Below are 22,223 nucleotides of genomic sequence, written 5' to 3'. Positions count from 1 at the left end.
GAAACGTCTTCATTCCTAAAACATTTTGTACAGTTGACAGATTGTATTTTTCTTTTGCAATAAAGTGAGTTCTTTCTTTCTTTCTTTAATTTAATTTAATTTATTATTTATTTATTTATTTATTTATTTGTCAGAGACCATGTACAAATTCATTAATCTTACAAAAGAAAAGATGATTTGTACCAGATTTAGGTGATTTGCTACTTTCCATCTACAGTCTGAATACACATTAAAATACACAAAATACATCCTTGACATTAGCAGTAAAATACACTAAATGTCCCCATGTCCAATACAGCATGTTTCCTACAGTACATACCAGTTTAAACAATCAATTATGAGCAGGTTTTTACAGTAAATACAGAACATTACAACTTAAATAAGTCTAGTCACTAATAAAAATGATCAAGTTCAATAATTGTGTATTTAAATCCTTGATATTTCAAAGGAAAATACAATGTTATTGATAGAAACAACTGTCTCTTGTCCTCCATCTGGGACAATGGCATCATCACATTATAGAATCAGAAAACGGCCAATTATGAAAAAAAAAACACAGCAATAACTTATAGCCAAATGCATCGCTATAGAGATAAAAGCCACACGATGAAATGCCAAACAGGGAGTCTTGTCCGGTGACAGGGAATTCATCAGCAGTAAAAGACGTAATTACCACAGAATGGAGCATTAGAGGACGCTTACTCTGCAGCTTTTCCGATCATAACCGGCCCACAGTTGAAGGACGGCGTTTAGTATGCACAGCTGAGTAGAGAGAGTAAATAAACACAATGACAAGCAGAGAATCTATGACAGGAGTTAATCAAGAGCACAGGCTTAAATGGCCCTTGTAATGAGGAAACATCAAAACGTGTCATTTTCACAGTCGGCAAAGTCTGTAACTTTCCTCAAAAAAAGATCAACAAATCACAGCGTCCATTGGAGTGGCTGCTCTTGTCCCAGGTTTTGAGACAGTCACGGCTCACAAAATGATTCTCAGGATGTCTTTACATTTGTCCTACATTTATCCTTTAACTCTCAAGTCACATATATTCAGGAATAATGAGTAGAAATCAAAGATGGGACGGCTACAGCTGCCTTTATGAAAGACGTTTTTGTTGAGGAGAAAATAACTGACTGGTCTGACTAACATACTGCAGCACATCATCTGGAGCACATGACTAATCTCAGGAAGCTGTGGTGTAAATAGTAAAAAGGAACTACAGATTGTTACTATAGTACTAGAAAGAAAAATATAAAATCTGTCAACTGGACAAAAAGTTGGAGTGGTCCAGTTGACAGATTTTATATTTTTCTGTTACTATGGATCACAGCTGAACGACTGAGGGATTACACAGACATCTTACTATAGTACTATTAAATAAAAAAATAAATAAACATAAATAAAATAATAATAATAATGATGATGATGATAATAATACCCATATATATATGAATGGGAAGAGGAAGATATGGTGGGATATATTTATCTTTCTTATTCATACACCCAAAATGCCCTACCTTAAATGGAAATGTGTGTTTCTGTCCTTTTTTTTCCTTCCTTCCTCTCTTTTTCAATGTGCAGCTGTGTATGTATGGTAAACTTTGTGGAGTGCATTAAAAAACGGAGAGATTTGGGCACATGAGAAGTGGGATAAGCCCTTGACAAAAATGAATAGGCTGAATTTCTCAACATGCAAATATATTATAGCAAAGCATCAAAAACAAAAAAGAGAGAGATTGAAATGGACAGAGAGAGACGATATACTCAGTGTCCATTAAGAATACTTTTTGGGGGATAGTTCTTATCGTTTATCGTCTATATTTACTTCAGCAAATATATCGCACTTCAAAACAGGCGTAGTTTAAAGGGGTTTTATTTCGCTGCTATGTGATGTGAAGTGGAAACATTAAAGTCACGCGTCCTTGACAGGTTTGCTCCAAGATGAACCGCTTTGTTTGTCCAGCAGCTTATCAAAAAACATGGCCATAGCTTATAGCAATTAAACATGGCTCTGTGTGTTTTATTAGTTATGATTTAATCCATTGTGAATCTTTATGGCGATACAGCTGCTTTTCCCTTTCAGCTCAATAAAATTTTACAATGCGTGATGTGGCCAATAAAACAGTGTAAGACTAAAGGTTCTGTGTTAAGTCCTATCCACAAACGGCACTCGGGCCTCTGCCTTTTCCCAGTAACTGCCTCCTGTTCTCATCGGGGGTAAAAATAGGTGCAATCGGGGGACATCGATTTCTCCCCATGTTAAAAAGCTTTTATTGACATGACATTTTTGCCGTACAAAGGTTGGAGTGGGAGAAAAAGGAAGGAGGAGGTGAAGCATAAGTGGACGAAAGTGAAGGCACAGCAGGCGAGGCAAGTTTATTTGTATAGAACAATTCATACGCAAGGTAATTCAAAGTGTTTTACGGAATAAGACAGACATTAAATCACAATATGACAAATTAAAATATAAATCATCACAAATAATCATCATAAAATTAATAATAAAGGAGAAAAGTATATGACTGAAAGGGTTTAATTCTGCACTATTCTGCTTTAATGCTATTTTTATGATGAGTATTTGTTTGGATTTGTCGTATTATGATTTTAATGTCTTTCTTATTCTGTAAAGCGCTTTGAATTACTTTGTGTATGAATTGTCGTATATAAATAAACCTGCCTAATCCCCATTAGATCACCCGAATGTGCCAAAAAAAAGACACTTCTCTGTTCTCTTGTAGATCATTGTTGTTTTCACTTCACTTTCACCAAACAGTCTATGCTTATAACAGTGATTTAAACATGGAACTTCTTCAAAATATTAAAATCATAATTATTCATATCTATAACATTTGTAAACTGTCAGCAACTTTAAAAATTATCATGATATAATCGTTAAAGGCAATTATTTTAACGATTATGATCCTGACACCAAATTTCAATTCCGTCCCATGCCTCGACGCTGTAATACATTTTGAATAACGATATATTGCAACAGAAAAGTATCACGATAAACGATAATACTGAAACTACTATCACTGACGCAATAACCCCAAATCAGGATGATCCCAGTGAACCTTTTTCTAAGTGAATCTTATTGTAAAAATGCGGCCCAACCCTTTAGTGTTAATTCTAGTATCTATAAAGTCATTCATGTTAAACGACCAACTACAGCTCAAATGTTATAGGCTTAATACTTAATACTTTCTAACATTATTGTACAGGCCTATCAATATGTTCTGTGTGCAAATAATCCAAATTTATGTATTGATTTTTTATCTTTATTTATACAGGGGAGCCCGATGAGATCACTTGGGCTCTTTTTCACCGGCGCCCTGATTAAAACACAATACAAGCAGAAAAACAAACAAAAGAAACAAGTGTACAAGTCCAGATAAAACATTAAAAACAGGAGCAGGTGTGTGGATAAACGTTTGTTACCAGATTATTAAATTGCGATAGTGTCACTAGTGTGTCCCGTTTTGCTTTTCACTGGAGTGTATTCCATTTTTGTGAAGCAAAACAGCTAAAAACCCTCTTTCCTGTCTCAGTTTTGGCGCAGCTCGTCCTTAGGTTTATGCAGTCATGTGATCTGGCGTTAAATGTTTTGATATCAATGGTTAACAAGCAGGTGAAGTATTCTGGCAGTTTTTAAAGTAAATTTGATTGAAGACTGAACATCTAACACATGCACTGTCCCCCTGCTGCATTCATTCAACTTTTGCATTGTTTTTGTGTCGTTCCAACTGCACAAACTGAACATTTTAGAGACATTTGACTTATCGGAATTGTTCACTGTGGTGCTGCAGTGAACAAATAACTGCTGTGAAGAGCTTTGTGGCAAAAAGTAATTTCTCTTCAGCCTCTTGAGTCTGATTAAGGTCAGTGGGGAGAAAAAATACAAGAATGATTTAGTGGTTTTCTTTGCATAGTGACGTCGAGAAGGACAACTGTTTAATATTAACGCTGCATTCTCCTGCACATGTTTCGCCTCAGCAGCTTCGAAGTCAGAAACTCAGACACACCCCACTGACATAAACCCAGACTGAACCTGAATCAGCAGAGAAGCAAAAGAAATGTACACAATCACACGTTTAGATATAATGACAGGAGTAATCTAACTGCCAATGGTTAGTTCATAATGAGGATTTCATGCTTAAACATTATAAAAACGCAAATTTTTTTTTTTTTTATCATCATTAACGTCATAATGACTCAGTGCTGATCATACGAGTCAATTTCCTGTTCTGTCTCTCTGTTATTTGAGTCACCCACAATCAGTTTTATGGGAACAAACTTTCTTAATGTGACATAAACAGGAAACATTTACATTTGTGGGTAGTAGTTTAGATTGATGTGGAGTGTTGGGGAGTAACTGAACACATGTACTGAGAATATGTACTCTGAATAATTGTACCAGGATACAGTTACTCTTTCATTTGGTGGTGTACAGAATACAGCTACTTTTTTAAAACCAAAGGAACACATGGCAGCACTTGATCACAAAATTTAGGTGTTAAACTGTGCAAAATTAGCGAGAAAAATATAAAACATTACTCTTGTGGTGTGTGCAAGTGTGATTTTTTCCTTCTCTGATCAGTGATAAATAAATGCTGAACAAACGGTGAAATAAATATAGAGCTGTTTTTAATGTTGCCTGTTTTCACTATAATTTAAATGCAACTCTGTGTGAAAGTATTCTGTGTATTCAGAGTACTGCACTCTGACTGGACCATGTATCTGGATATGTTACAAAATACATTTTAATGCAGGTATTCAGTATTCTATAACTAAATACATTTTTAAATTTGACACATAATAAACACACTATATCTATGCGCTTCTAAAAATAGTTAAATTGTTAGGCTTATATTTTCTTTAGTTTACAGTTATACTGGGACAGGAGTAATCATGTTTATCTTGACATCTCTACAATGAGTGGAAATTATCTCCAGTTACTGTTTACTGACTGGTTTGACACAACAGATTATAGAAACACAGTCATATAACATCATCTTAGCCCAAACTAAGTTACCCCAAACCTTCTCTTTATGTACAGACAGTGATTTGTATAAGAACAAAACAAACCTGAATGTGCTGCCAGAGGCTCAGCCTGGTCCAGCTGAGTTCTTCAAAAAATGAGGGATGAAACGAGAAGCCTGCAGCAGTCCAATGAAGGTCTGCTTCACCACTCCACAGTTTATACCTTAAACCTACAAAATACACCACAAAAGTTGTATTTAAATCATTTTTAAAAAATCATACACATGGAAAAAATAAAACGTAGGTTTGACTAAATGAAGACAACAAATATTTGGAAAGTACGTCAAAACCACGTGTAGGTGGTTTACTAATCACTGAAGTAAGTTTGTTACAGTAATATGTCAGATTTCACAGTAAAACTGTGCACGACGTACTGGCTCTAATCTTCAAATCACTGATGGCACATAATGCCTCTCAGGCCTCTGTCATAAATACTTCTCACTTTAATCATCATCACGTAACATCAGATGTTATTCAGTAAAGTGTGGAACTGTTTGGACAGGTGTGGACAGGTGTGGACAAGTGTGGACAGGTGTGGACAGGTGTGGACAGGTGTGGACAGGTGTGGACAGGTGTGGACAAGTGTGGACAGGTGTGGACAGATGTGGACAGGTGTGGAAGAGGTGTGGACAGGTGTGGACAGGTGTGGACAGGTGTGGACAGGTGTGGACAAGTGTAGACAGGTGTGGAGTGATGTGGAGCGATGTGGACAGGTGTGGACAGGTGTGGACAGGTGCGGACAGGTGTGGACAGGTGTGGACAGGTGCGGACAGGCCGGGCGTCAGCAGACACAGGGAGGCGTAGGCACAAAAACTGGCTAAAGGATTACGTTGTGAATTGCTGAGAGCACATCCCACATATCCATTCTATGACTCTGTTTGATTTTGATTTGTTTATTTGTTTTTTCCACTGCAATAATAACTCAACTGCACATGCAGTTATACAATTGATTGTGTATTGAATGTCTTTCAGTTCCAGCTGAAAGGTTCTGCGGGTTCAGCTCATTGATAAAGCCATGAATGGACCTGGAGGATGTTTCAGTTTGTCCTGTACCAGAGAAAAGCCTGAGTGGGTCATTCAATTACACAAACTTCAGGCTGATCCAGTTTTATGCGTCCTGTCAAAAGAATAGTTCTCTTAATCTCATTAAAGCCCAACTGTAGGCCTGGCCAGCATCATGTCATACAGCCCACATATCACAGAGACAACCAGAGACTATATGGAGAGAGTGTGGTTTAATCAAATGCTTTTGTCAAAAAACCAAAAAAAACAACAAAAACAAGCAACAAAACAAAAAAACCCAAAAGCAGATATTTATTTACCATTAAACCAGTCTTATTCACTCACGTCCAAACATTGTAATTTATGCTAATGTCTTTCCTTACATTTACAGTGTGGTCTGCCTTTATGACATCAGTGTGGTGTAAAAGCAGCAGCTCCTTTGCAAAATCAATTGCCACATTCAATAAGTACATGGTTCAGGGCATCAAATGTGATTGGACAGAGAAGAAGAGTGTTGAAAACTGTCTGCTAAACCCTGAGAGCTCCACCTGTCTGCTGCTTCTGTGTCTGTGATGGTCCAGTGCAAAGATAAGTGCTCCTCACATCCATCAAATCCACATTTTTGTTGTTGCTGGATTTTTTTTTTTAGCAGAAAGAGGTGATATGGGTAAGTAACAAATATTGGCTTATTACTTGCGAATCTAAAAAATGTGTAGGCTACAAAACCTTTTCTTGAACTGTAAATGGAAAATACTGTTGTCTCTGGGTCTGAAATGAGGAGGGGCACATTCACACAACACAATGTTCTATATGCAACAGCTCATGTACCTAAGTCACACACACACATCACATTTTCACACTTATACTTACAATGTTTCCCTTCGAGCTTCTTTTTATTTCTCAGATGTTCTGAGAAGAGGACAGGAAGTGCAATAGGAAGTCAGATGCAAAGCGTTGCCTTTTGAGTTTCTTTCTCGAAGACTAAACCTACAAGTTCCATCTCTGTGGTCGTTGTTGTTGTAAGTGTTGTTAATTTTTGTTTAACTATAGAAGAGTGAAGACCATAAATCCCAAAGTCTAGACAAGAGCTGGACAAGTTGACAGAGTGTGGTTTTGCAGTATGTTGCAATGACATGTGTACCTCTGACAAAACTTGGCTTCCTCGTGATTCTCGCCTTCATTATCTGCATCCCCGAGTTCTTCACTATCAACAGAGGTGGGTCCTTCAAGTGATATTTAATATAGTTCTAGATATGGTTCAAGTTTTTGCTACAGGCCTGGGTTGTGTAAAAGTATGAAGAATATCAAGTTCAAAATACACGTGCACTACTGTAAAACTCAAAATGACTCTGTTACTTAGTGCTCCACCTATGCCATTACTGATATTGTTACTACAGCTTTGTTATAACAAGAATGTGGCTTAAAAAAATATTTAAACTTCTAAATAAAGCTTTGACGAGTTGATAAAAAAATGCAGACAAGTCAAATAAAAGCAGATCTACAAAACTAGAACACTTATCGCAAGAGTACGTTTAATTAAGAATACATTTTTTTCTTTTTTTTGACTCGATTATGGGAAATATGGCAATAACAATCGAATCGTGAGCTCAATCCTGTGACGATTTTTCATAAAAATCGTCATATTGTGATTTACTCATTTGCTTTTTACTTCCCCTAGTGGTCAACCTCAGCATTGCACCGACTTTTGTGAGCTTTAAGACATGTTGTAATGTTGTTACTTCCTCAAAAACAGACTTGGAGTTGTGTTTTGTTTCATTCAGACATGTTCTAGTAACCCTTTATTATTAATCTGTCTACATCTCCAAAGCTCGAAATGCTCTGTTCCACCTCGTGATGTCACATAGTGGTAGTTTTCAAGTTAACAGCCACATTTTATATTTTGTTCAGTAGCGATGGGAAGTTCCAGAGCTGAAATGGTGCAAATGATTCTGGTGAAGGTGTGTGGAGTTTAAAAACGCAGCGGAGCACTTCCTGTATCACCACATGACATCACAAGGTGGAACCGAGTGTTTTCCTTGTGACGAGGAAACAATATTATAACATAGATCAGAAAACGGTGTAATACAGGCCGTTTAACCAACTGCAAATATGTGAACTTTTAAAAGAAACAGGTGCCTCAAAAGCTATTTAAAGATACTAAGTTTACATGAATCAAAACTGAAAAAATGACTGTGTTTCACCCAGGCCTCAGCGACTTGTGAGTACGTTTGAACTGTGCAGTCTTGTGTTTCAGTGCTGCGTGTGTCCCTGCTGTGTGGAGATGAGGACAGCAGGGATCAGGCTGGAGGCGAGTGGAGTAGAAGCTCGTGCGGTGAACACTGGGAGCCAATCAGAGCGGCCGCCGATCACAGGAACATGACCAGAGCTGACAAGAGCTGCTTTGTGTGTCGGGCAGATGTCAGTGCGGCTTGTCTTCATCAGAACAGCTCCTCACCAGGTATCAGAGCTTTTAACTGGGTGCAAACTGTAAACGCACACAGGAGGTTACTCGTTTTACTAGAAAAGCGGACAAAACTACTAATATATATTCCTCAAGGTAGATATGTGATGGATGAAGTACTCAAAAATTACAGATACAGAGGTAAAAATTTACTCAGTAGTAAAAAATCAACTTAAGAAAAAGTCTTGAAATACCTGTTTAAAAGTGTACTTCAAGAGTGGAAAGTAAAAGAAGTGTTAAATGTAGTGTTACTGATTAATAAATGATACATATTTTGCTCAACAGCAGAAATATGAATCACTTTATACATTTTCTGTATGAATTTTGTGTGTTTATTTTTGTTTTGCTCAAACCCGAAGCGTGAACTCGAAAACTTTAGGCAAGATGTTACTGCGAACATGGTAAAAATAACCCCTCAAATCATATGAAAAGCACTTTTTACGTTTCAGTCCTGTTCACAGATGAAGTGGAGTAGAAAATACACATACCTGCTCTCAAATGTAGTGAAGTAAAAGTAAAAAGTATCCACTGTAAAGTAAAGTACAGATACTACTTAAGTACAGTACTTTACTCCTTGTACTTCGTTACCTTCCAACACTGGTACTGATGGTATTAATTTGTATGCTCATTGCAGTATTAAAGTTGCTCTATGTAACTACTCTGATGGTGGATTTGCCAGCTCGTCTCCATGGTGATGTTATTGTTTTGCCTGGAATGTTCCACAGTATGGACACATTTTTCTTTTTTCCATTTTTGGCTTGTCAAAAGTAGCTTGAAAACATGCATTCTTATGGGGTTTCCTTCACAGATGTGACTTGTAACGTGGCCAGGAGACGACACCAGCTTGTTTCCATTTACATGAGGATAGGATAAGTTTAGTGCCGTACTGCGGAACATTCTGGGCAATGCAATAACCTCTGCATGGAGACAAGCAGGTGGCGCACCCTCACAGATACATTAAATATAGAGCAGCTCATTAGTGGAAGAAGTGCTCTTTCTTACTTGAGTAAAAGTACAGGTATTATACGCAAATAATTGTAAAAGTATCACATGAAAAAATCTACCTAAGTAAAAATGTTGAATGTTAAAATACCAAGAACCTACTTGAGGTCTTATAAAACTTTAAATGTAGTAATTTTGATTTGTGCTGATTTTTTTTGAATCTGTATATTTTTTCTGTCTGTTTTTATTTGTATATTTTTGTTTGCTCAAATTATGACCATGTTAAAAATAAACCCTCAGCCTTTTCAGCAGGTCTCAAACTATAATAAAATACTTTTGCTTTTCAGTCCAGTTAAAAAAAAATGTAGTAGAGTAGAAAGTACAGATACCTTCTCTCAAATGTAGTCAAGTAAAAGTAAAACGTAAACACTTTAAAATGTACTTAAGTAAAGTACAGTGCTTAATTATAGTACCTTCTACTTTTACTACTTTTACTTCACTGCGCTCCACCACTGCTCAGCTTTAATATCAGTAGTAAACTTTACCACTTATAATTAATTAACTTTATTACCCAGAGCACTGCATGCCCTTGAGCCATTACACTTGACAATGTAAAAATGAATTATGACCTTCAATATTAACCCTTTACTCCCTCCTCAGCTCATCCTGTCTCCTTCGAAATGTCTCTCAACTTGCAACAGAACAACACAACTCCACCAAATATCACGTTGCTGGGCTGGTACAACCACACCTCTCTACACCTTCACCTTTCTCACGACAACGACGACGAAGAGGAAAGGGAGAAAAACTATGAATCCAGTGATGGCTTCATGTACTGCGCCGCATTGTCCGACACAGACACGGCCAACCACAGCTGCTGCCTCCTCTGTCTTTCTCTTCAGATATTTGCGAGGGAAGGGCTGCCATGGAAACGTAGTACTAAAGGTTGGTGTTAAGATGAGAGCGGAACAATATGGTCAGCACTGCAGGAGCTGAGGAAGAGGACACTGTTTTTGTGTGGGTTTATAGCACCAATACCTCAAAACTAACACCAGCTTATTGTAGATATGACGTGAATTCATATGTTTAATTGTATTGATCTTGGCCTGTATTTTCTCCCTGTCCACGCATGTCTGGAACCTACAGCCAGCGATTTTTCCAGTGTTAACTCAAAGCTGGAAATCCATCGCACTTAAAATGTTCCATTACCCACTTCTCGGCTCTTACTCTTCAGCGATTTGTCAACGCTCTCCCTATTTCCAAATGCGCCACTGTTTGTGTGGATGCGTTTGGAGGGTTTGTATATTTGTTGTTGATGTAGTATCGAGCGGTTCCCAGTAGTAGAAGAAGAAGAGGCATGTTTTATTTATTTCAAAATAGATTCCTCCCTGCGCTCTGTGAGTTGGGGAAGTTGGTCCGTTTTCCATTATTTGGGCTGAGTACTGGTGCGTTAATGTCAGTGGTGGAAAATAATGAAGTAAAAGAAGTAAAGTGCTGCATTTAAGTGTAAATTTTAGGTGTCTAATGTTAAAGTGGTTGGATTTTTTACTTTTACTTCACTACATTTGAGAGCAGGTATTTGTACTTTCTACTCTTTCTACTACATTTTTGAACTGGACTGAAAAGTAAAAGTATTTTTTATTATTGTCTGAGACCTGCTGAAACGTCCAGGAGAGGTATTTTTTAACACGTTGATAATTTGAGCAAATAAAAATAAACAAAAACAGACAGGGGAAAAAAAAAACATTTCTACTGAACAAAATTCTGTATAAATCTGTATCAAAATCACAACATTTGAAGCTTCATTATATCTCAAAATCTGCACAAAATACTTTTACTCTTTACTCTTTAAGTACATTTTTAAACGAGTACTTTAATACTTTTACTTTGGTAGATTTTTCATGTGATGCTTTTACTTTAATTGTGTATTTTTTGCTCTTGTATCTGTACTTTTACTTAAATAACAAGATTGAGTACTTCTTCTACTGCTGGTTAACTTCACTATTTACTTTAGATGAGTAAAACTTTATAAAGTTTTAGTTTTACTGTATACTTTTTATTATATATTTCTCTAACAATCTTTCTCCCTCAGTCCCACAGTGTGTGTTAAAGTGAAACTGAATGAAAAATTAAAAATCTAATTAAAAATCTACTTCTACATTAATGCACTGTGACAATTTTCTGATGAAGGATCTGCCACCTGTATTTTTTTTACCCATGGAGATGTTATTGTTCGGCTTGGAATGTTACACAGTGTAGCATTAAACACATCTTCACACGATGAGAAAAGCAGGTGAAGGGTTAGGGCTACTAAGAATGCACACACACCAGAAAAGTTCCATAATGCATCTTTAATAGCTCCAACCGACTGTGACTCACTAAACTAATGCATTTTTGTGACTTTTTTGTGTGTGTTTTTTAAATTTACCCTCTTCTTCCTCAGACGAGTGGGGGCCTGTGCTCCGGGTGATCTGGTTCTCGCTGCTGTGTGTGGTGCTGCTGGTCATCGTCACCATGGTCACTCAGAAAATCACTAAAGGAAGAAGGCGACGCTCTGGTACAACAACAAACCAACACCAGCTGATATAGAAATAAGATGTAAAGCAACAAAACAAGTCTAAAATGTGTTGTTTTTTAGACAAGGCAAAGATCTACCCTTTGAATTACACTACTCCAGAGCAACATTTAACTGGTATGTGGAATTAACCTAAAACCTAAAATCAAATCAAACAAATAGTGATGAACGGCGACAAACGCAGACTGTGTTATCAGTATTTCGAAATCTCTTAAAATTCAGCTCAGTTTTATGACCCAGAATTGTGTGAAAAATTGATAAGTGCAGTCCGGTTCGAAATACTAAGTGGTGTTTTTGTATTACAGACGAGAAGCAGCAAGAAGTCAACACTGCCAATGGTACGTTTCTACACAACACAGCTTCACTGAATAGATATAGTTTAATTTGTGCACTAAACAAGCTTCATTAATGTGCCCGTAGCTTTGAATCGTCGCAGAATCTTTACTTGGTCAGGTAAGTTTTATTTGAACAAAATCTGAGTTGTTGTTCATTTATAAAAAACATAACTCTAAACGTGTATGTGCTTATTGCAGCATTGTCGTCTATTGAGGAAGAGGATACACCAGGTAGGCAGTAGAGGTGGAAGGTGTGGTACTTTTCACTTTTATTTCACTGCATTTGAGAGCAGGTACATGGACTTTCTACTCCACTGCATTTTCAAACTGCATTGAAACATAAAAGTAGTTATGATATGATTTGATTATTTTTATCACGTTCGTGGAAACATTCTGACTAAAGTTTTCGAGTTTTCGAGGTTCGGCTTTGAGCAAACAGAAATAAATACACAAAATTCATGAGAAAAATTAAGAAACTGATTTGTTTTGTTACTGTTGACCAAAATATGTGTCATTTTAATCAGTATCACTACATTTAACACTTGTGTGAAATACTTTTACTTGAGTAACTTTTGGCCTGTGTCTGTACTTTTACTTAAGAAACAAAATTAAGTACTTCATCCTTCACTGTTGCAGACAACTTTATGAACTACATGCCCTCCATTGTAAGAGAAATTTGTAATTTTTTGTCTTTCGTGTGTGTGTTTTGCTTTTTTTTCCAGATGAAAGCGATGTGTTTTTGAACGACTACACTTGTAATGAAAGGACTACAGTTGCAAAGGTAACTGCACTTTTTCTATTAAATACGCAGAACAACAATTATACATAGAGTCTATTAGGTAATACTTTTGCTAGTTATGCCATTGCTGGATACTGCTATTAGGTGTCAGTATTGTATCCAGATGTAAAGTTTTTTAATTCATGCCTTGGCTGAGTATATACGCTCCAATGTAATACTCAGATATATTTATATAACCTCACTAATCTTCTCCTGACAACAACAGAGTTTGAATAGTTGCCCAGATAAACTAAAACATTTGAATTCTTTATAATAGTTTATTTGTTAGTTTGTTCTCTAAATACGAGTCTGTTACATTTAAGTATTAATTCAATATGTTCTCCGTCTGATTCTGTCTTTCCAGGAAACTCACATAATCTAACCTCATCCTCCATCAGAACAGCAGACCACAGTGTGACCATCAAAGAGCCCTCAAAGGAAACAACTGTTCTTTTATCCTGTAAATAAAACCACCTCAAACACGAGCATCTCCGTCTTCAGGCACGTTTAAGCACGGTGGCTCAGTTTGTAGAGTCTTTGTCCATTGATGTCTGTGTAATCCCTCAGTCGTCCAGGTCTGATCCATAGTAAAAACCAAAGTTAAATCTCTCAACTAGACAAAACGTTGCAGGAGTGAAGACGTTTAGCTGCTCATCCAAGTCTGTACAGCTCCATCTCAAAGCCACCAACCGCTCCTTTGAAGACAGTGAGGTTCAGATCTGAGCCACAGACAAGAAATGGTTTGAGAGAGGATTTAAAGAAGATATTTTTGTTAGGAAAGACTATCCTTCATTGAACAGAAATGGGGGCCTTAGACATAATCTCTCACAGATCTATAACTCCATCCTCAGACCCAAAGCAAACAAAGGAAACAAAGAGAACAATACCCAGTAGGTTGAATAGAGGACATTAAGGCTGAAGTGTAGTTAGCTCCTTCCTTCAGATAGATATAAGGCAGTGTCCAGCAGTAATCTGACCAGAACTGAAGACGAGCAGCGAAACGTCTTCACTCGTACAATGTTTTGTCCAGTTGACAGATTTAACATTGGATTTTATTACTTTTGTCCACTGATCAGAAGTTTAAATCCTGCATTTGACTTAAAAATCACTGGTAGAATGGTCAGATCCGCTGGCCCACAGGTTGACGATGCGATTCCCGGTCCCACAGATGAATGGTGTCGTTGTGTCCCAGTTTCTACGTACACTGGTTTCTACGCCCCCAGTTTCTGCGTACACTGGTGTATGATGTGTGTGTGAATGATTCCTTGATGTAAAGCGCTTTGAGTGCCTTGAAGGTGGAAAAGCGCTATATAAAAATGTGACCATTTACCATTTATAGATTCATGCACTACATGCCCAAAGTCAAATGAATAAATTAGCTCAAAATGTCAAGCCTGCTTTGCAAATGAGTTATTTATATTCGGGTTTGCTGTTAAAGCTGGTGAAAACACTGGTTCAGAAAGACATGCCAAAACATTAAGATGCAATATGGAGTCTCAATATTTTATTCAGGAACACTGCGCAATAGTAAATGTTACTCTTTAAGGATTTCTTTTAATTAAAGAGAGTGGGCTTAGGTGAAGACCTTTAATGAATGAATCTTGATTAAAGGGACGTGATGTCAGTAATAGCAAATACATCTAGATGCAGTATTAAAGCAACAGTGGATTTGAAAAATAAAATAATAATTCTTAAGTTGACATAATTTGGTCCACTTAAAGTTAACATTATATATGTAGCAGCATAACATTTCATAATACCACTGTATATGAAACTAGTTAAAAAAAATTTGAAATGTACACGAGGATGAAGCTTTGTCTAAATTAGCCATAATAAATATTTATAGTCAGTACTGCTGGTTCATTTCAAACCAGGTTCAATTTCTTTCATGTGCAACAATATTTTCCCACAGAAATACCAATGCATCACATGGAGTGCAAGAAATCTATGACGTAGTTTAAAACACAATTAAACATTTATGGTCCTAAAAGTTCCTATATTGCACAAAATGGACTCTTGTGAGCTTTAAGACATGTTAAAATGTTGCTGCCTCATCAAAAACAGACCTGGAGTTGTGTTTTGTTTCATTCACACATGTTAAGAGTTGTCCTTCATTATTAGTCTGTCGACATTTCCAAAACTCAAAATGCTCTGTTCCACCTTGTGACGTCATGAAGCAGTAGATTTCAAGTTAACAGCGACCTTAATCACCTTAGTCAAGAGAGATTGGCAATTTCAGAGCTGAAATGATGGGTGGGTGTGTCCAGTTGTTTTTGATGAGGAAACAACATCATAACGTAGATCAGAAAAAAGCGTAATACGGGCCCTTTAAGATCCATTCACTTTTATGTGGTGTAAAGCATTTCTAATCATCTAATGCCATAACGATCTGTACAACTGAAGCGTCTCTGTGCCAAAAAAAAGTGTGTTTACATCGTATCATATATTAGTAACTTAAGAAGCTTGACACAGGCCTTGTAGGTTAGTGCGTTGCGCCCTCTGCTTGTGTTGTATTGTGGCAGTGCTGGCTCTGGAGATGGGAGATTTGCAGAACTGGGAGCAGCAGCTGAAATGCGTTTTGAATGTAGTTTGTGCTATTGGAGCCCTGTACAAAGAAGAAAACAGAACATTACGGTGTTTATCATGCTAAGGTATTATTATTATTATTATTATTAGGTATTAGTGATGAGCTCGATAGTAAAGTATAATCATAGTGTGTTTTACCTCTTGCAGCACACTGTCGACCAAAGGATTCAGCTCCTCAGCCTTCTTTGGACTCTGAAGAAGGGATATAGGTCAATATGAGAAGAAATTATCTAACAAAGACGTAACATCACTATACCGACTTATCGTTCAGTATATGAAACCTGGAACAATATATTTTGGGGCTCAAGTTTTATAGTGCATACAGGTTCTTTGCAAAAGTTGGGAGATTTTGTGTATTTTTGTTGTAATGTGATGAGATGTAGAGGGGCTTAAAAAGTATTGTATCAGTGCCATAAAGCAGTTTCAATATCATCGTTTATTGCAATATTTCTCTGTAACAATATATCGTGCTTCAAAAATTTTTATCATAACAGGCCTGAACATCAGCAAGTTAAAAGAATTATTTTCAGTATTACAGGTGTGTAATTATTCTTAATTAGTCAAAAAACTAAATAATAGAAGGTTGTTATTGTACAAGGTTTGCAGAACTGTTCTTGTCGTTCAGTGGGATGTTTAGTATTTTTCCACCTGTCTCAGAGGGGCAAGCACCAAGACACAAGAGCACTGCTACCCCAATCCCTTTATCCCTTTCGTATCAAAGTCTGGATCTCAGGAAATGAAAAGCGCTTCAGCAGCCGCTCACTCACAACCGGATCATCTTTTTTGAACGCCTCTGCTGCGCACTTTAGGCTTCAATCACGTTTTGTGTATAAATATCCAAACTATTAAAATAAAATATAGTAAACATTCTGTCAAATTCAAAATAGCACGATAACATACCCCAACATAAAGCAGCGTGTCAGAGAATTTCTTGGCCAAAGCCTTTACTTCTTTACACATAGCACATGTTAACCTGCGACAAAGGAAGACAATTAGTGAAGCATCACAACTATAATCTCTGCAAATGCCTTCACAGACCTGGTGAGGACCTGGGCTTGGTCTCTGGCAGCTTTCTCCTGCTCCTGACCATGGAGGATGAGCTCTGCCACCTTGTGGAGCTGCTCGATACTGCGTGCTGTCACTTCAGCAAGACTGCTGACTGATGACTCGTAGACAGCCTGCAGAGAAGTACCATATAAACTGAAGCACGTGGATCACATAAAAACACTGTTCACATGTAACCTGACATGGGGTTTAAAACATGTTTGTTTGTAGATTTGAGCTCACCTCTACAGATCTAGGGTCCTTTTCCTTGGTTTCTTCGCTTGTCTCTTCATTTTTCTCTTGTTCATTCTCTCCATTTTTATTTTCTTCATCCAGTGCCTCTTTATTCAGATGGTCCTCCGTTTCCCTGCCAACAGTATCCGTAGTGACGGGACGTTCCACCTCACTCACCCAATCATGGGCTCTTCTACGAGCCTGTAGATGCATAATTAGTAATCATCAGCTCTGCAGGACAATCCTGAAGTATGCTAATCACATGCATATACATGATGGTATGCTAATGTGTCTCTGTATGAGAGGAATCATTATTCAGCATGACTTGAAAGGGAAGAAAATATACCAACACATTTAAAGCCAAACTGCAAACTTTCAGTCAGTGTGCCCAGCCTGAATTATTCAAATAAATGATAAGAAGCATATTCCTGCGTTTGGGGCTTTGTCCTGAAAGCCGGGCTTATTTTGTGATCAAGGGCATATAGTTTCTGGAGTGAAAGTACAGAACATTTCAGGGTATGAATATAAACTGAATCCTTCGATGAATCCAATGGCCAAGTGGTGAAATCCAGACCTAACTACACCATGGAGGCAGTGCCCCATTGGATAAAGACATGATGTAATCTTGCATCTCTACTCTAATGCTTCATTAAAAGCAGATGTGTTGCAAATTGCTACAGTTGAGTGTATTAATCTGTGTTGTGTCACCTTATTGAGTTTGTCTGGTGTAGCTGCAACATGAAGTTCAAACAGCAGCTCAGTAAGAACGCTCAGGAACTCCTCACTATCAGAGGCTGTAGAAGAAAAACAATCATTACATTTTTTTCTACTATCAAACACACACAGCACATAATATGTGAATTAAGATTATTCATTGCATGCCATTAAAGGAGGGAATTGTTGTCATGCTCGTTCATCATAGATTATAACATGATTGCACATGCAGAGGTCTCATAAAGTGACTGTGGTGCATTGTGTGAGTGGTTCCCGCAGCACCGACCCAGGATCAAGCCCCAAAAACCTCCTACTGAGACACAGACTGTTTCGCTCAGATCTCAGCAGACTATAGCTTCGCCTCGAGGCTCCTGTCAAACACCATCACTTTATGTTTTAAACGTTTAACTGCTGAATGTGAGACGATGTGCGCCGCTTGGTGGATTAAAGAGCACTTACAGCTCCTATATTACGCAAAATTGACTCTTGTGAGCTTTAAACCATGTTATAATGCTGTTACCTCAACAAAAACAGACCCAGATTTGTGTTTTATTTCATTTACACATGTTCGAGTAATCCTTTATTAGTCTGTCTACATCTCCAAAGCTCAAAATGCTCTATTCCACCTTGTGATGTCATGAAGCGATATTTTGCAAGTTAACAGCTACATTTTAACTTAACAGATAAGCAAATCCAGGGCTGAAATTATCCAAATGATTCTAGTTTCAAGGTGTGTGGAGTTTAAAAACACAGTGGAGCACTTCCTGTATTACCACATGACATCACAAGGTAGAAAAGAGTGTTTTCTGTTTGAGATGTTCTGAGAAACATGTGTGAATTAAACAAAATACAACTCCAGGTCTGTTTGTGTTGAGGAAACATTATAACATAGATCAGAAAATATTGTAATATAGGCCGGCCCTTGAAAATTACATGACTTGTGTCTTTAAACTGATTCATTTTTTTTTTTTTTTCTAAAAATTGCTCTTAATATATATCTATGTAACTTTTCAGTGTCTAAACTTAGAGGTAACACCGCTGACAAAAATAATCCATGTTTTTCCACTAATAAAAACTATGAAAAATTGAATAAAACAGCGACCCGTTTAATGCTGTAAAGTGGTACAATCTAGGCAGATCAATAATATCTCCATGGTGACAAACCAGTGGTGCACCCTCCATCAGGAAAGTCACATAATGCACCTTTTATGTTATTGTTTTGTCCAAGTTAATTGAGTACAGACCATATTGTATCCAGTGTTTCCACTATTGTGTCACTGTACAGTTAGGAGTAAGATCAGTCCTGGGTTAGTGTCGTGCGGCCACCACTACCTCCATCTTGTTGACTCACAGAGGGGGGTAGAACAGTGAAAATGGGAACTTAGATCACCATTGTCCTTGGACACTTCTGCCTCCCCTTCATGAACTTCGGCTTCCTCCTGGGCCTCTTTATCCTCTTGCCTGATGAAGATCTCTTTTATAAAAATCAATTCCGTTTTAACCTCCTCCTGCTCCGTTTCGGTCAGAGAAGACAAGAAGGCTTGAACCTGATAAAACACAAAAATGTAAAATTAATAACGATAAGTAAACCTATTTATATCATTTAATAGTGTGTCTATTGATACTTCGCAGTTATCATAGTGACACAATGCACACATTAGCAAACAAAAATGTTTTAAAATAGTCTGAAAACTCAAGAAAAAAATACAAAATGGATTTAAACAACACGTTTTCAGGAGCCTGTGATGAATACGAGCGTTCTTTGTCCTGTTTAGGTGTTTGATTTTCAACCAAAAACTGAAAAATAGTTGGCTAATGCTAGCTAGCTTGAGACTGTAATGCACTTTAAGAGAGACGTGTTAAACAGCACAAAATCATCTCTCCTGTTGTACTTCCAGCTAAATCAGTTCTTTCTGGTCAGATTGTGTTAAAGCAAAGCTGAGATTAAATTCTAACTTGAGTAAAAGAGGCTCAGACGAAGCAGTGCCTACATTAGCATCACACCTCCAGGGAATGTTGACACTATCAGCTGCAAAGTGTGAATTTTTCAGTTGCTTGTTTACAGTAAAAAAAAAACAAGACGGTAACTCACTTTGACTTCGCTCTCATTGGACAAGATCTCAAGGGCCTCGAGATGTGATAAACCCTGGTAATCATCAAATAAAATGCCATAATGAGGAGAGGGAGCGCTGATTGGCTGGTTACAGAGCCGGGCACGTTCCTTTTCTTTGGCTTCCTTTAACATCTGAGGAAATACACACTTACTTCAGTATGACATCGGAGACATTAGACTAGGAGGCACTGAATAATTATCGTGCTGTATTTATACAAATGAGGGGAAATTATTTGGCCTGCCTGACTCAGGGATGCAGTTTTTTCCATCAGTATTTTCGTCTTTTTGAATCCAGGGTCGCTCTCGGCAAGAACAGTCATAGTTTTCTTCCCGATGAACTCCAGTGCATCCAAACCTCCACTGATGACCGACTTTCCCTGGTAAAAAACACACACCAGAAATGTAAAGTACTTGTCCTATATACGAGTGCTATAAATATGAACAATTATTGGAATATTTTAAGCATTTATTTTTATTTACTGATAATGGTTGACAAAGACAGTATACAAAATGATTGCTGCATCCAGTGGTGGAAGGTAATGAAGTACAAGTAGTAAAGTACTGATTTAAGTAGAATTTTTAGGTATCTGTACTTTCCTTAAGCCAGTTTTACAGTGGGTACTTGTTACTTTTACTTCACTACATTTGAGAGCAGTATCTGTACTTTCTACTCCACTACAGTACTTCTACTTCTACCTCACTAAAGTACTTTTCATATGATTTGAGGGGTTATTTTTACCATGTTGGTGGCTGAGTTTTCGAGTTTAAGCTTCGGCTTTGAGCCACCAAAAATAAATACAAAAATTTCATAAGAAAAAATTAGATATTTTAGTCAACGATAACACTACTAATCCATTTCTATCATTTTTTAATCAATAAATACTTTTACTTAAGTAGACTTTTTCATGTGATACTTTTACTTTTTACTTTACTTAGTAACTTTAGACCTCTATATCTGCACTTTTACTTAAGTAACAAAACCGAATACTTCATCCACCTCTGCCGCATACACTATACAAAACCAACTATTCAGTAAGCTGTGTCTGTTGAAACAAACATTGTGCAGGTGTGTGGACTCATGATATCAGATTACAAATGGTTGTGCTAAAGGTTTTGTGCTGTCATGGCTGTGTTCTTACTGCATGTGTGATTGATGAAAAGACTCCTCTGTTAGAAGTGGGCAACTCAACAGAGTGAGCGCTCTCTGCAGCATCAGCTCCTCCCTCTACACCCCCATCCTCCTGAGCCTCCTCTCCCACTGAGGTCCTGTGGAGACGCAGTGCCTCTCCTGCCTTCACCTTCACTGAGCTCAGACTTTGACCTGGACACACAAATTAAAGAGGTGAGTCATGTACATTGCTGGAGATTAGACCAAAGGCTAAAAGCAAAGTAAATGAAAAGAAGACATACCCACAGTGGAGGTTGCACTAGACAGAATTGATTTTCCCCATGAACTCCAGCCTACCCAGCTTTTATCTGTCTCCTGAGGTGAACTCTGCTCCTAAAACATGAAAACACACACAAATTAAACTGTATCACTAATGAAATAAATGTAGAGTTAAAAATAACTTTAATTGATACTTTTTTATGTTTAGATTTAAATGTGTGTTAGATTATTGTTTGTCAGAGGAAATATATGTCCCACAATACATTATGAAAATACTTTGACACAATAATTGCGTGCACTTGAAGATGTGTGGAAAAGCATTGTTAAAATTACAAATCCAACCTCCACTTCCTCCTCCGTGTCCGGACCCAGACTCACTGGCTGATCACAAATAACCTCCTGTTCTCCAGCTGCATGGTCCGACTGCTCGGATACAGTCGTTGTGTCAGCCTTTGCACTATTGTCACTTGTAGTTCCCTCTGTGGACTGTGGCTGCTCAAAGCTTTCCAGTGTTGAAGCAGTTTCGATGGACACATCTGGGACCTCCTGAGTGGACTCCTGATCTGGGACCACTGTGTCTGCTGAGGGCTCTGCCTCAAAGGAGGGAGCCTGGGACATCGTGACCTGTGGGAGGGACATTTTTGTAATGTAATATAACAACATAAATGTAATCCTCACAGACACAAAATATAATCCACATTAAACTATTTAACAAACCCCATCATCGTTAACAAAATTAAAACTATTAATTGTTTGACCAACATCGCCACCTGTCGCTCAGCCTCTGCACTTGCAGTCAACTGTCAGGCTGTCATTCAACACATTACACACATTTAACTTCAACTTATTTGATGATTGTTTGTTGACTAAACGCATAAAAGTAACCTAAATTATTCTCAGTAACTGTCTATAGCCATAGACTGTATTTGTCCATAACTTTGCTTCACAGGTTGAAATTTGATCATAAAGCAAGTCTACCTATCTTTACATACTTCTCCATACGTGTCGATT

The 22,223-nt window shown here is 37.5% G+C and overlaps 2 protein-coding genes across 4 annotated transcripts in view; one reads left to right on the top strand and one right to left on the bottom strand.

Annotated features, from left to right (window-relative positions):
- fam114a1 (family with sequence similarity 114 member A1) overlaps positions 1 to 22,223 on the bottom strand; it is a 50,944-nt gene that overhangs the window by 28,391 nt on the left and 330 nt on the right. The window contains exons 2-13 of one of the 3 annotated variants that reach the window (XR_008648898.1): positions 21,555 to 21,836; positions 21,236 to 21,326; positions 20,965 to 21,146; positions 20,068 to 20,202; positions 19,805 to 19,957; positions 19,064 to 19,259; positions 17,707 to 17,792; positions 17,008 to 17,199; positions 16,759 to 16,898; positions 16,621 to 16,693; positions 15,859 to 15,912; positions 14,861 to 15,739 (exon numbers count right to left, since the gene is read on the bottom strand). Coding sequence is in view for 2 of the 3 variants with exons in the window: in XM_033988862.2 (XP_033844753.1) it covers positions 15,617 to 15,739; positions 15,859 to 15,912; positions 16,621 to 16,693; positions 16,759 to 16,898; positions 17,008 to 17,199; positions 17,707 to 17,792; positions 19,064 to 19,259; positions 19,805 to 19,957; positions 20,068 to 20,202; positions 20,965 to 21,146; positions 21,236 to 21,326; positions 21,555 to 21,830 (1,701 nt within the window). In the remaining variant the exon portion in view is untranslated. Of the gene's footprint in view, positions 1 to 14,515; positions 15,740 to 15,858; positions 15,913 to 16,620; positions 16,694 to 16,758; positions 16,899 to 17,007; positions 17,200 to 17,706; positions 17,793 to 19,063; positions 19,260 to 19,804; positions 19,958 to 20,067; positions 20,203 to 20,964; positions 21,147 to 21,235; positions 21,327 to 21,554; positions 21,837 to 22,223 lie in introns of those variants that run through there. The other 2 variants (XM_033988911.2, XM_033988862.2) reach the window with 2 other exon arrangements.
- LOC117383558 (uncharacterized) lies at positions 6,606 to 14,630 on the top strand. The gene is made up of 10 exons (XM_033981118.2): positions 6,606 to 7,259; positions 8,298 to 8,501; positions 10,107 to 10,391; positions 11,890 to 12,003; positions 12,085 to 12,138; positions 12,327 to 12,359; positions 12,442 to 12,474; positions 12,555 to 12,587; positions 13,079 to 13,137; positions 13,499 to 14,630. Exons 1-10 carry the CDS (start codon positions 7,172 to 7,174, stop codon positions 13,514 to 13,516), a joined length of 921 nt encoding a protein of 306 aa, XP_033837009.2. The 5' UTR covers positions 6,606 to 7,171; the 3' UTR covers positions 13,517 to 14,630.

Source organism: Periophthalmus magnuspinnatus, chromosome 1 (genome assembly GCF_009829125.3).
Source record: "Periophthalmus magnuspinnatus isolate fPerMag1 chromosome 1, fPerMag1.2.pri, whole genome shotgun sequence".
Taxonomy (NCBI): domain Eukaryota; kingdom Metazoa; phylum Chordata; class Actinopteri; order Gobiiformes; family Gobiidae; genus Periophthalmus; species Periophthalmus magnuspinnatus.
This window is presented reverse-complemented; position numbering and strand designations above follow the sequence as displayed.

Coding starts and splice junctions, on each gene's coding strand:
- LOC117383558 (XM_033981118.2), top strand. CDS start 7,172: ATGACATGTGTACCTCTGACAAAACTTGGCTTCCTCGTGATTCTCGCC. Junction 8,502..10,106: donor TCAGAACAGCTCCTCACCAG/GTATCAGAGCTT, acceptor CTCCCTCCTCAG/CTCATCCTGTCTCCTTCGAA. Junction 12,588..13,078: donor TGAGGAAGAGGATACACCAG/GTAGGCAGTAGA, acceptor TTTTTTTTCCAG/ATGAAAGCGATGTGTTTTTG.